Source organism: Lepidochelys kempii, chromosome 6 (assembly GCF_965140265.1).
Source record: "Lepidochelys kempii isolate rLepKem1 chromosome 6, rLepKem1.hap2, whole genome shotgun sequence".
In the NCBI taxonomy this organism is placed as follows: Eukaryota; Metazoa; Chordata; order Testudines; family Cheloniidae; genus Lepidochelys; species Lepidochelys kempii.
This window is the reverse complement of record NC_133261.1, coordinates 127,660,170-127,673,267: the sequence shown is the minus strand read 5'-3', so window position 1 is coordinate 127,673,267 and position 13,098 is coordinate 127,660,170. Positions and strand designations below refer to the sequence as shown.

Here is a 13,098-nt window from a genome sequence, read left to right as displayed (position 1 = left end):
TTCTCTGTGACGGAGCACCGGCACTGGGTTCAGGGCTCTAAAACACTGGCAGGAAAACAGTTTCTGCACCCCTCAGAATTTACTGCCCACCAGCCCTGTCCCACTCTTGCTGATGTAGCCGGGCCAAGCTAGACAGCTGGCTGGCTTTGATCAGACTCATCACGTTACCCCGTAAGGAATGCCCAGCTACACAGCAGAGCGGCTTTGTTTTTAAACTCTGACTTCTGTCAGCGCTGCAGGGCAAAGCAGAGGCCCTGACTTTGGAGGTGTGAATTCAACTGGTGGCCAAACAAGGACAAGAAAGAAAGGTGTCAGGGACAAGGCTGTTATGCCTTCATGAACAAGAGGGGAGGTGATCTGTGCACTTGTGAAATGGGGAGGTGGGGCGCTGGTCCACACGGCAGCTTCCTTGCTAAGATGTGGCTCATGCGATGAAAACGTTTGAGAAGCCCTAAGCTAGAGCATCCGGTTTCTTCATTGTGAGGGTGAACATGAGATTAACAACAATGCCCTTCAGGCTCCCTCAGCTCTTCGGATGGGAAAACCTGGTTAGGTCCATCCTGGCAAAGGTCTACAAAATGAGTCAAAGCCATTCAGATGGCCCAACGCCGTGCTATGTGCCAAACGTATGAGGAGAGAGAGAGAGGAGACGTGAAAACTCCGCAAGCAGGTTTCAGCCGAATAACTGAAACACACTCAGATAACAGCCCCGGAAAGCTCAGCGTGAGATGGTTGTGTCTTCTCAATACCTCAGGCTCTGGGTGACCCACTTCAGTGTGATTGCCCTGGGCCTGCGTGGCTGGCTTGCTGATGTACAGTTACACCAGCCAATGGATACCATGCTAACACCAACCCGTCAACTCACGCCCACCTGACAGTCTCTGTTTAGCCCAAGCCCCAGAGTCCCCTTGGCAGCCACAAGCCAGCTGAAGAGAGCAGGTACTGTTCCTCAGGGAACCGCAGAGTGACGAACTGAAGGGTAATGCTGCCTTCCCTTCTCCTTCATGTCCCACTTTCAGCTTCACTTCTTGCACCTCCTCTCCTGGGCTATCTGTCTGGGGGTTTCCTGTGGCACCCCTGGAGTACCCGACTGTCATGTCTGACCTGATCCCCCAACATAAAGGTGCGTGACATGCAGAGCAAACACAATCACTGTCCTCTTCCTGTTGCATTCCTGTATTGCCCCCTTTGCACCTGGCTAATTTAGGGGCTGATCTTACAAGATGCTGGGGGTCCTCACCTTAGGGTGACCATATTTCCTAAAGTAAAAACGGGATGGCTGGGGCTTGCCTGAGCTCAAGGAACCCCAGCTCCCCACCACCCGGAGCTAGCTCCCCCGTGACCCGGGCTCCATACCCCATGACATCCATGGCTGGGGCGGGCCCCCAAACTCCCTGTTGCCCACGGCTGGGGATGACCTCCCCAAGCTCCGCGCTGCCTGCGGCTGGGGCTGAACGCCTGAGCCCCCACTGCCTGTGGCCAGCTCCGTGCCCCATGCAGCCTGCGGCTGGGGCTGACCCCCGCACTGAGCTCCGCACTGCCCAGGGCTGGGGCTCACTCCCCCCCAAGCTCTATGCCCCATGCCGCCTGTAGCTGGGGTTGAGCACCCGAGCCCTATGCCTCCCGCGGCTGGGGCTGCCCCCGAGACCCACTGCCTGGCACCTCATGTCGCCACACCCCCAACGTTCCTCTGCCCCGCCCCTTGGGGGGCACACCCAACCTTTTTGGTAAACTGGGCATTTGTTCATTTGCTCTTCCCAACTAATCAGGACAAAAGCGGGACAAATGCTCATTTTTGTAAAAAGAAGTCAGGATGGCCGGGACACCGCCTACAAACGGGACTGTCCCGGCCAGAAAGGGACATACGGTCACCCTACCTCCCTCATCTCCCACTGAAGTCAACAGAGCTGAGGGCTGTTGTCATAACTGCGGCCGAGCAGGGCCTACTTTAACGGTAAGCCTACCTGCTGAGCAGTGGGTGAAGGTTCGTGAATTGTCACAACGATCTGTGACAGAACACGGATTAAGAAAAAGATGCGAGGACGACTGAATCACTTCAGTCAGAAAGGCTCCGCTGATTTCACTCAAGGGCTGGGTTAAAATTACGACCGGTAACCAAGAGGCGCAGAGGCTCAGAAATCAGAAAGCTTTGAACTGACCTTCAGCTTATGCTCGTGCTCCTTGTTGACTCGGGACAGCAGCTGGGCTTTCCTCCTGTTGAGCGCGTCAATGAGGGCATCACACTGTGCCACCAGGCAAGCTTCGAACTCCACGCTGTTCTCCTGTGTTAACAAAGCACAGCTCACAGCCCCGGGGATTTCCCTGCACCTGCTGCAGCCCCTCCAGCAGGGAGGAGGGCTCGTCTGGAGTGGTCCCCCCCACATGTTAACTGCTCTGACTCTGGAAGCTCCCATTGGCCCCTTGCCCCTCTAGACATGTCCCTTCAGCCTCTCACTGGCCAGTCAACTGGGATCGGAAATAGCTCTCGGGAGGTGGGTTGGAGTGGAGTCCACATCTGGGTAAGGGTGGGAGGTTTTCCAGCAGCGGACTGGCTGGTCAGGGAGGGCGTGTGGGGTGGGGTGAGGTGAGGGAACTGGGAGTGGGGGGAGCCTGAAGGGGCTGTGCAAGGTTGTCTTGGGGAGGGATAACAGGAGGCTGGAATGCGTTTGGGAGCTTAGATTAGATGCTGTGAGCAAATATAGAAGGAACTGGAATAGCAGAAACCAGGAGTTCACTGAGGGTAAATATATGTGTCCCAGTGTTTTAAGGGTTAAACAACTTAGTTCTTCCTGCCTTCACCTAGTGAAAGAGTTACTTTGTGCGACATACTAACCCTTAACTGCAGGAACCCTGGGTAACAGCTCCGGACCCCTGTGATTGCTCTCTATCTAGCTGTGTTTATTCAGATCCCAATCCTGCAAGGCCCTACTCAGGGATGTAATTTTACTCACATAATCAGGCCCATTGAAGGCAATGGGACTAGTGGCATGAATGAGAAATACTTAGGGAGTAAGGGTGGCAGGAGCAAGGAGATAATGCGGGATTGTGAAGGCATGAATAGCCACCTGTGAACTTCTCTGAGTCCCCTAAGAGCTGGAGGGCAGGCTACATGGAAGGTAAGTTCCTTTAAGTAATTAACCATACACATCTATGCAGTGCTGTAAATGGCTTTATTGCCTTAGGGCTAATGTGTCTCATCCTCAAAAGATTTCAGTTTTCATCTGTACGTTATCAATGTTATGCTCATTTGGGCCTTTAATAATTCCTGAATTCTGAAGAATTCCCTGAGCTGTCGGAATTTATATTCGTTTGGGGGTGTTCGTTGGGATGGGGAAATCCTGATGTTTTGAGGCTATTACATTCATTTGGTCATTTCACGGGGTTGTGAGCCTTGATTCCGGGGGTTATCAAACCAAACAGTCACTGCACACAACACCGAGCAGTACCTCTGTACCCGGCGAAGGCACAATCTCGTTCCTACATCCAGCAGAGCTCTCTCAAAAGGCTGTGTAAAATGGGGCCAAGTTGTTAGCAATTGGCCCAGCCTATAACATGAAATCTTGTCAATAACACATTGGTTTTAAATCAATCACAAGTATCAGTGCTATGGTGACGGTTTTGAGTCATCAGGTCAGAGGTTCCAGTTTACCTTTTGCAGGGTCTGATTCTGCAGCCCTTACTCAGGTGAGACATCTCACTAAATTCAACGGGCTAGGTTACCATGATCATTATTTATTATGTATATTGCCATAGCACCCAGGAGCCCCAGTCCTGGACCAGGACTACATTGCGCTAGGTGCTGTACAAACACAGAACAAAAAGATGGCCCCTGCCCCAGAGCGTAGCCCTGTAATCTTCACTGGGAGTGCTCATGTGCTTAGAGTTGAGGACACGTTGTTTAAGTGCTTCGCTTAGCTGGGGCCTCCCTGAATCGAACATGGCTACTCGTGTGAGCAAGTGAAGCCAGTGGGACAATGCGTGTGGGGAAGTGCTCACCAGGAATGGCGAGGGCTGCACTATCTCACCCAGTGGGCCTACTTGCATGAGGAAGAACTACAGGCTGGCTAGACTTTGCCACTCACACTGAATATTACCTTACTCTGAGTAGCCCCACTGGGTGAGATGTGGCTGCTCACAGAGTGAGCTACACCTCTCAGTGTGATTACATGTGGCTGAATCAAGCCCTGAATAAGCAAGTGCTGGAGATCAGGATCATAATGGGGAGGACACGGCTAATTCAGTAACTGCCTACATGAAAAAGTTCCTGGACATCTAGGCTTTGGAACTACCAAGTGCTTCCATCCACACTGCTCCCCCGGAGATAGGTTCACATCAGCCACATACACACAGGGGCAGGAAATCCTGCTGGAAATGGCATCTGAACTAAACCCACCACATTGGGAGGAAGAAGCAAGGCACAGGGGAAGGCTGCACTTTGGCTGGGAGGGGGGCGGGGAAGTGGGTATTTGAATTTGGCAGCAGCAGAGACCGATTGAGGAATTTGGCTGCTGCCTTGGGAAAGAGAGAAAGTGGGTCACCATTCCGGAGGCCTGAGTGGACAGCACCACGCGCTGTCCAGCAACAGAGAGCAGCACTTGACACAGTCAGATTTTAAGCCACTTCTGTCTGAAGGTTTGTTAAACATTAACCTTGAAAGCATGTTTTACTGTGGTGCCATGCTCATTCCACTCATGTGGAAGGCTTCGGTTAGGAATCCACATTTATGCCATCCCCAGATCTCCAGGGACAGGGCAGCTGGCATTTAGCCTCCACTGAAAAACCATATGCAGCTCTGTCTCCAGCTGGGGATCAGAAAGGGCCAGACTGTGGCCTGCGTCCTGCTCCTGATACCCTTCTCCCACTGAATCACACTCTGCTGTATGGAAGATCCTGTTGATTTCAGTGCAGTAAGGTACTGCTCAGTGAGGGCTCAGAATCTGGCCCCAAATGGCCTGATTTTACACACACATAACAGCGTGACTCCAATATTCCCAAAGAATAGCTAAAGAATTGAAGCAAAAGAAACTTCAAACAAATTCCCTTAAAAATCGGACCAACATGTTTAAGTTCCCACATGTTGTGGGCTGGGCTAGGAAGACGAGCCTTTTACATTGCTTCTCCTACAACTGGCTCACTGACAGCCCTGCTGATTGCAAGTTAGAAGCAGAACTGGTATCTGCTGCTAGAGATCCACATTCCTTTGTCAAAGCCAGGACAGGCTGAGAGTCAGTGTTGCTCTGTGGGCAAGGAGGTGGAAGACTGGCTATGATAACTGTCTAGTAACAGCTGCTCCTTGCAGATACACAAGGAGGCATTAGTGACAATCCCAGAGAGAAGGGGAGCGAGGGGAGCTAGCCCAGCAGTGCAGGAGTCTGGAGGAGAGATGCAAAGGGGTCCCTTGGTGTGGGGCCAGCAGTGTACGCGGTAGGGAGGTCACCAGGCAAAGACAAGACACAGAGGTGATGCATGAAGTCACAAATGGCGTATTAACCTGTTGGGGGTTTGTTTCTCTAGCGGGTTGGTATGGTACCTGGATTTGCTGAACCATGTTTCGTAGCTGCACCAGGAACTCTTTGGCTTCCTTGGCTCTGTCTGACAATCCATTCAGTGCCTGGGAGAGCTGGCTCTGCATGCAGAAAGAAATACAAAGCAGGTTAGCAATAAACAGGGCATACAGGAGCAGGCAGTCAAGGGATGGCATTAATTCACACCAAGGAACATGTATTCTGGCCTCAGACCTTAAGTGGAAGAGGCATTGTCTAGTGATTGCCCTGGAGTTCAGGGTCCAAACCCAGACCCCCTTCAACTGTGTGACCTTGGGCAAATCACTGGAGTTAACCCTGCACTTCAGTTTCCCCAAATGTAAACAGTGAGAGGAAGGATGGTCCAGTGGTTAGGATACTACCATGGGACTTGGGAGCCTTGGATTCAGCTCCCCTCGAGACTTTCCTGTGTGACCTTGGCCCAGTCACTTAGGGCTTGTCTACACAAATATTTAGTTTGCGGCAAACTAGGATGTGAATCTAACCTACACTAGCCTTTCACTGCAGGGCAGCTCAAAGATGAATGGGTGGGTTTGACGAGCCTTTAGTTGAATAATAAATAGACACAAAGGCTGAAAGTTTCAAACTCAGGATCCTAAAGCTAGGCAACTAAATCCACATGCAGGCACCTATGCAAGTGGCCTGAGTTTTAGGAGATGAGCACTTTAGTCCCATTGTGCTCGGCACCTTTATCTAAATACTTATGGTAGTTTATCAGCCTGGTACACAAAATGGAACAAATTAGTGGCACTCCTGGCTCAAAAGGTGACTTTTTGGATGTCAAAGTGAATCTCTTTTAAACTACCTTTCAGTGGTTTCTATGTCCCCATGGCAGATAATGACACCTAACTGCATTGTTATTTTGATTTTCCTAGATTTATAGAGCCCCCTTTGCCGCAGTACCCGAGCACCCTCAATTGGAGCTATTAAAATAACTTTCGACTGAACGGGTTTCCATAAGAAAATGCTATTTTCCCAAAATTGAAATGTTTTTGCAGGAATGTGGCGATTTTGATGAAATTTTTGATGAAAACATTTAGAAATTATTTGAAATTGAAATGGACTTTTATTTCATGTTGACTACTAAATATAGTATAGTATAGTAACAAGTCACTTCACTTCTTGACTCCTTTTCCTATTTACATAGGGTTGGAGGTGCCAACGATTCTTTGTCACTCCTTACGGTCCATGGCATGAGTCTGTAGGTCTTGAAGTTCCGGTCCTTTTCTCTTCAAATTTGTCTAGCCAGAGTCTTCCCATCACATCCTCAGTCTTCCACGTCCTTTCTTGCTGTCCTCTTCTTCCCACGCTTTCTTTCTGCTCCCATTTTTATCATACGTCCCGCCCACCTCATATGTGCACTCTCCAGACTATCTACCATTAAGAGTCCCAAGTTCATCTTCCCCCTAATTTCTTCTACACACACTGTGACTATTCCTCCACTTGCCGGCCATTAATTAATTAAATTAAATTATATTTGTTAATGCTTCAACATTATCTAAACTAAACCTTTCAATAAGGTTGTTTCAATGTTTCTGAATAAGTTATTTTTGGAACTTCGGTCCTGTGAGAAATTTTGAAATTGGAACTTTTCATCCTGAGTTGGGGGAAAACATATTTCAAAAGGTTGGAATTTCCCACGAGCTGGAAATTCCATTCTGCAACCAGCTCCACCCAGAATCTTTATATATTTATCCTCATAACTCCCCTGACAGGCAGGGTAGTGCTATTACATCCATTTGACAGAGGGACACTGAAGCACAGAGAGGCTAAGTGACTTGTCCACGGTCATACAGAAAATCTGTGGCGCAGCAAGAAATTGAACACAGCTCTCTTGGGTCCCAGGTTAGCAACCTGTCCCTTTCAACACTAACAGTGCAGCAACCTCCCACCTGGTGTACTCCAGCAGGACCTGATAGAGCTGAGTAGCAAAACACAATACTGTTGCTACTACTAAATATCCGGCAGTTTTCATTTTCATAGGGCTTTCCAAACTTTAACTAAGGGATCCTCCCAACTCCCCCGTGATTTTGATAAGTGTTATCTCCAGATCTAGGCAACTAATCAACAGCCAACAACTTACTCAAAGGATTTAGCCTCTTTTGTCGGTTGCAAATTGTCAACAAACACACTGCAATTTTTTGTTTGAAAACACACACTGGTTGAACAATTCCTGCAAACAGTGCTTGAGAGCAGGTTCCTGCAAGTTGCACGTTATTTAAATTAGAAGGATTCTGACTGGACGCAGAGATGATATGCTATGTTTCTGTTCACGGATTGGATGGGCACAGCTCGTTGAATCAGGTCTCCAGTGCGAATGCTCATGAATACAAATGCAACATTCGCTTTCTGGAATACACCATCACGTTGGCTACAATGCTGCTGTTTCTATAAACATCCCTGCAGGCGAAGGTATTTGCTAGAATATTTGTGGAAAGTGATTTCATTGGCTGTGTTTGTGTCCCTCTGGCAAATTCATTTCGACATCTCAACCATTGTCTTATCAACCCATTTCTGATCACTTCCATCCAACCCCCGGGATAATGAGGCAGAGCAGCCTGGAGGGGGATCAGTGTCTGAGCTGGAATTAGAAGTCAGTCCCAGGTTCAGACAGCTACACCAGGACTCATGCTCAATGCACACAACCCCATCCACGGCACCATTCTCCTAAGTGCACTTTGGGTGCCCCTCTGGAGACACCACATTGACTCTGGTAGCTGCGGGGTGCTCCTCACCCCTGAAAATCAGGCCGTACGTGTCTCAAGACAGGCACTCAAAATCAGCAGCCCCTTTCAGGCCTGGGATAGGTAGTTGAGCCCCAGATTTCAGCATTCCTTCCACCCCCGCCCATAGTTCTGGGGGTCCCGTTTTAGGGCTTTTGCTGTGGGCTTGTCTCCGAAAGTTTTGCAGAATGTAATTAGCAGAAAAACGATTTCAGGGGTAAAACATATTTCTCCTTCACGTTATGGAAGGGCCTAGAAGCCCCAGCATGCAGGGTGCTGTATTAGGGTGGGCAACTTTCTCATTTGTGAAAATTGGACACTGAGTGCCAGAACATCCTCCGTCTCCTGCTCCACCTCTTTCCCTTCAGGCCCTGCCCCCGCTGCTCCTCTTCCCCCCGCCCCCTCCGTCGCTTTCTGCTTTCTCCACTGCCCTCCCCCTGCCAGCTGAGGGTGGTGGAGGGGTGACTGGAGCAGGATGTTGGAGAGAGGCTGGGCTCTGGGAGTGGGGGGTGAGGAGGGCAGGGCGGGGGAGGGAGAGCCACGCTCTGGGGGTGAGAGTGGGTGACACAGGCAAGGTGGGGGAGCTGTGTTCCAGGGGTGGGTGGGGGAGTGGGGCAGGATGGGGGAGGGGCAGCCCTGCTCGGGGCAGGATGGGGGAGCCGCTGGCACCTCTCTCTGCCAGAGCCTTCCTGAGTGCTCCACCAGGCTCCAGCAGCAGCTGCTGCTCTTCCCGCCCTCCAGTGGTGGAGGCTGGTTACTGCAGGTAATGAGACTTCTCGTGTCCAGTCAGCAGTGCTGACCGGACATTGCCAGATTCCCTTTTTGACCGGATTTTCAGGCAACCCAATGCTGTCCATGCATACGTGTACAGTCCCAATCTCCAGCTCCAAGAGTTTACAGTCTGAACAGACAAGGGGAGACATGGTGGATGGACTTGCCCAGGGTCTTCCTGCAAGCCAGCAGCAGAACTGGGAACAGAGCCTAGGTCTCTAGAATCCAAGTTCCAAGCTGCAGCTATTGTCCCACCTTATTAACATGAAAGCGCCCCCCACCCCCACCCCACACACTGTAGAAGTCCCAACCGTCTGACAAGTGGAGCTGTTTTAAAGGGGTCGGTGGTGACAATGACTGCACAGCAGGTGTGCAATGCGACTGCTCCTTCCTTCCTTTTAGCCCTCATTATTGTCAGTGTGGCTGGAGGTCTGCGGCTTGATTACTGGCAAGGCTGGCTCTCAGCAAAATGGAGTTCCAGCTGCAAAACTGCTCACTCCCGTGACTACATCCTTGCAGTCAATCGCTGCTATATTATGCAAACAGGGAGCTGACATGATGATGCACAGCAATGCTGAATGTTGCTCAATGGCAGCAAATGAGGAAGGGATACCAGGGAATTATAGGCAACTGGACAGCAGCAGAGCAGAGGGAGCCGTAGGTATAGGAAATCCATCGGCCGGAGCTTTTTTTCCTCTCTCAGGCCCCAAGAGCTGTCTCTGTTTATCTAATTCAATGATTCCAAAGAGATCTGCAGAGCCGGGGCTGGAGGTGGGAAACAGGGCAGGGTGCCATCTTATTTGTGGAGATTCAGCTGGAAGGCAGGAAAAACCCTGGGAACCACATTTTGTCACACACACAAAAAAAGAGCTGTACAAATCGGTCCCAGTAGTTCCGTTTCCATTTGCTCCTAACTAGCAGCTTCTCCCCTGCACAGAAAGGCAGCCCAGTGATTATTGCTTGTTGCTTTAGTTTTGCAACACACTTAATTCTTGCCTTTGAACGGTAATGGAGATTTTCTGCATCCGGGCACCACGTCACTCCCCCCCGGTAAAACCATGAGCAGACTGCTGGAGCCAGGGAGATGGAATGCCTTTCTCTCCACCATAGTGGATTAGCCTGTGCTCTGCACATATGTTATGTATAAGAGGGCAGAGGTATAATTCAAACAGCTGTCTCTTTAATTTCTGGACAGGAATGAGTGTAGTTTCTTTGCTGTTTACTTTGCAATTCACTTCAAGTAATTTGCTGGCCGTTTTTAGGTTTGCGTTCTTTTTTTTGGGGCAGTCCCTCGAGATGCAAAGTCAAATGCTGCAGCTACTGAGTCAGTGACATGCACCGAGCTCAATTTGTCCTCTGCATGCCGCGTGTTCTGTGCGCTGCCAGTTTCAGCCTCCTGTGCTTTTTGCACAATGCTCTTGCAGGCTTCTCTCCATTGGTCCTGATTTCAAGACACTATTTTTCCACTTTGGTGGTACTCTAAATCTCTGCTCAACACGGGCATGCAAGGAAACAGGATGAAGAGCTACTGACTGACAGCGCAGGAAGGGACAGGAGATCATAGCGTGCAGTGCCTGGCAACATTGTGCGAGGCTAAAATTAAAAAAAAAAAAATTTGTATCAAAGAGATTAGACTGTAAACGAGTGGCAACAGTTTAATGGTCCAGAAAATCACCTTAGTGCTGCTTTCACAGGAAGCTTTAATACAACCTCCATGATTTCTGCATTTCCTGTGTAATTTATTGTGGCAGAGTCATTAGGACAGGGAGCTAATTGGTAAAGGTGTCTCTAATAAGAACAGCCTCGCTCAGTCAGCCCCGCACCCCTCCCCCAACTGCATCACCGTGGGATAAAGGGATGCTGCTGAGACCCATTTCCCAGAGAGCAGCAGGGCCTGATTTGGATCTCCCTTACCCTGGTGTAAATCAGGAGAGCGCAGCAGAGAAACACTGGTGTAAAAGAGGCGTGGGATCAGAACCTGGCCCTACAGAGTTGACCCCAGCTAGATCAGCGTAACTGGGCACGGTGGTGGGCCAAATTCTTTGCTGGTGCGAACTTGTGCGGCTCCAGTGAAGGCACTGATGCTGCACGTATTTACACCTGGAGAGAATCTGACCCATTCGTTTTTAGTATCTGGGTCTGAGAATTCCATCATCCAATTACTGTGGATAAAAGCAGCCTAGGAAATAAACCGACGGTTCCATTTGCTTCGCTGTTCACCTGTAACGGTCCAGATCCTTTGCCACTGCAGTGACTTTCACCCAGCCACAAAGCCTTGTCTTCAGCACCGTCGTCTTGCTTCCACACTTAGTCCTCACATCAGCGCCGAAATGAAACACGCAGCGGCTTCAGGGTGGCAATACAAGACTTGGCTTTCGCCTCCCGTCAGCCCGTGAACGTTATCTCAGTGCCAGGTGGCCCCCTTCCCTGCAGGATTCTGCTCTGCCAGCCCCCATTACTCCCTTAGCTTTCAGAGGTGGGCGAGAGTCATTTCCATAATCAAAGCCAAGCCACTTTAATGAAGCGATCTGCACTGCAGAGGCCAGGGGGCTCTGCATCGCCTGGCAATAGCCTGTCTTCGGTCACTTATTCTTCCCACTGTAGCCCAATGCCAATGCTTGTGTTTGTCTTTACACAGCTAGCCCTACCTGACTGTCAGGAGCAGATGCTAAAGAACCTGCTGACCCACTACTGGGCACCTTTCCCCTACCCAGGCTGCGGTGGCGGGCAAGGACCCAGCCAGTGGAGGGTGCTTTGTCACCCATTTCAATGCCCTGTCAGTAGAGGGCTCCATAATCCTCAGCGGGTGTGTGCAGGGTGGGAGAGGTTGCAGAGGCAGGAGCCTGGCAGCTTGCTGTAGAGAGAAGCGTGGATCGCAGGCAGCCTGAGAGGTGGGACTGGACGCAGGGCTTGGCAGCACAGGATACAAAGCAGCAGCCCACAAGCAGGAGGCGTGGGGACAACCCTACACAGGACGGCAAAAAAGTGGCGGGCCCGGACCCTGCACTGAGACTCTGTTACCTTTATAGCTCCCTACTGCACTCCCCCAGGGGCTGCTGGGCTGGGGTTTTGATGAAGTCTTGGAGCCTACAGAATTGTGAGAGCCTGGGCAAAGCCTCATCTGTGATCCCTGTCGATGTGTGAGTGCCAGGGCCTGCAGAGCCCAGTGCCCGGACAACTTGCAGCACTGGCCTCCAAAACCGCTGCGCATGGGCACTCTGCCAGACTCTACAGGGTCCTGGTGGATACCAGCGCTCTGCAGCGGGGTGGCCTACAATACACTCCCAGCTGTGGCCATGCAATCTGAGCGCGCACCTCCAGCCCAGCAGGCTTGAAGGATCAGCTGAGTGAGGATGACAGAGTACAAAGGTGATACTGAAAACCCCTTTCCAGCAGGGCTGGAGACACGTTCAGCACGAAGACCTCCAGCAGATATCTGTACAACCCACAACAATTAGCTACCAACTGTCTGCTTGCTATCCCGGTATACCCAGCTGTGAATGCCCTTTGCACTGCACCCACGAAGACAATGTCTGACTAGGCCACCTGCTATTGCAAAGAAACGTAGCGAGACCATCTAAAAGCTCCAAGTCATCATGTTTGGTCCATTAAGCAACGTTAATTCATGCTAAAGGACAATGCAGCACCTGTGGAAATGCATGCGGGGGATTTGCATGAATGCAAAACATACTCATTAAGGTTAGTGCAACAACATGGAATACAATCTGCATTCACAATGACAGGGCACAGAGAAACAATGGCTTACTGGTTTTTTAATGTGCAGCAGTAGCTGTTAATTGGTCTGTCGGGTCTGTAAAGCCTAGCCTGCTAGTACATTTCCTAAGAGCCTCTGCCCTTGGAAGAGACCCTAACTCTAAGACAGGCTTTTGCGTCTGAGGATTTAATCAGTCAGGTGCATTAAACAGACACACAGATTTTACATGAGAAAATAAATCAGCAAGCCACACTTGTGTGGACGTATTTAGTGCAGGCGAAAGACACCACCAGCGCTGCAGCATCCACAGAACGCGGCCAGTATGGGTATGAACTGGGGGAGGGTG

The 13,098-nt window shown here is 50.4% G+C and overlaps 1 protein-coding gene across 16 annotated transcripts in view; it reads right to left on the bottom strand.

The window, feature by feature from the left end:
• Window positions 1-13,098, bottom strand: part of TRIM9 (tripartite motif containing 9) — a 128,635-nt gene that overhangs the window by 54,904 nt on the left and 60,633 nt on the right. For 8 of the 16 annotated variants that reach the window (XR_012159620.1, XM_073350161.1, XM_073350165.1 and 5 more), the window contains exons 2-3: window positions 5,492-5,626; window positions 2,160-2,282 (exon numbers count right to left, since the gene is read on the bottom strand). Coding sequence is in view for 15 of the 16 variants with exons in the window: in XM_073350161.1 (XP_073206262.1) it covers window positions 2,160-2,282; window positions 5,492-5,626 (258 nt within the window). In the remaining variant the exon portion in view is untranslated. The remainder of the gene's footprint in view (window positions 1-2,159; window positions 2,283-5,491; window positions 5,627-13,098) is intronic. The other 8 variants (XM_073350163.1, XM_073350167.1, XM_073350170.1 and 5 more) reach the window with 1 other exon arrangement.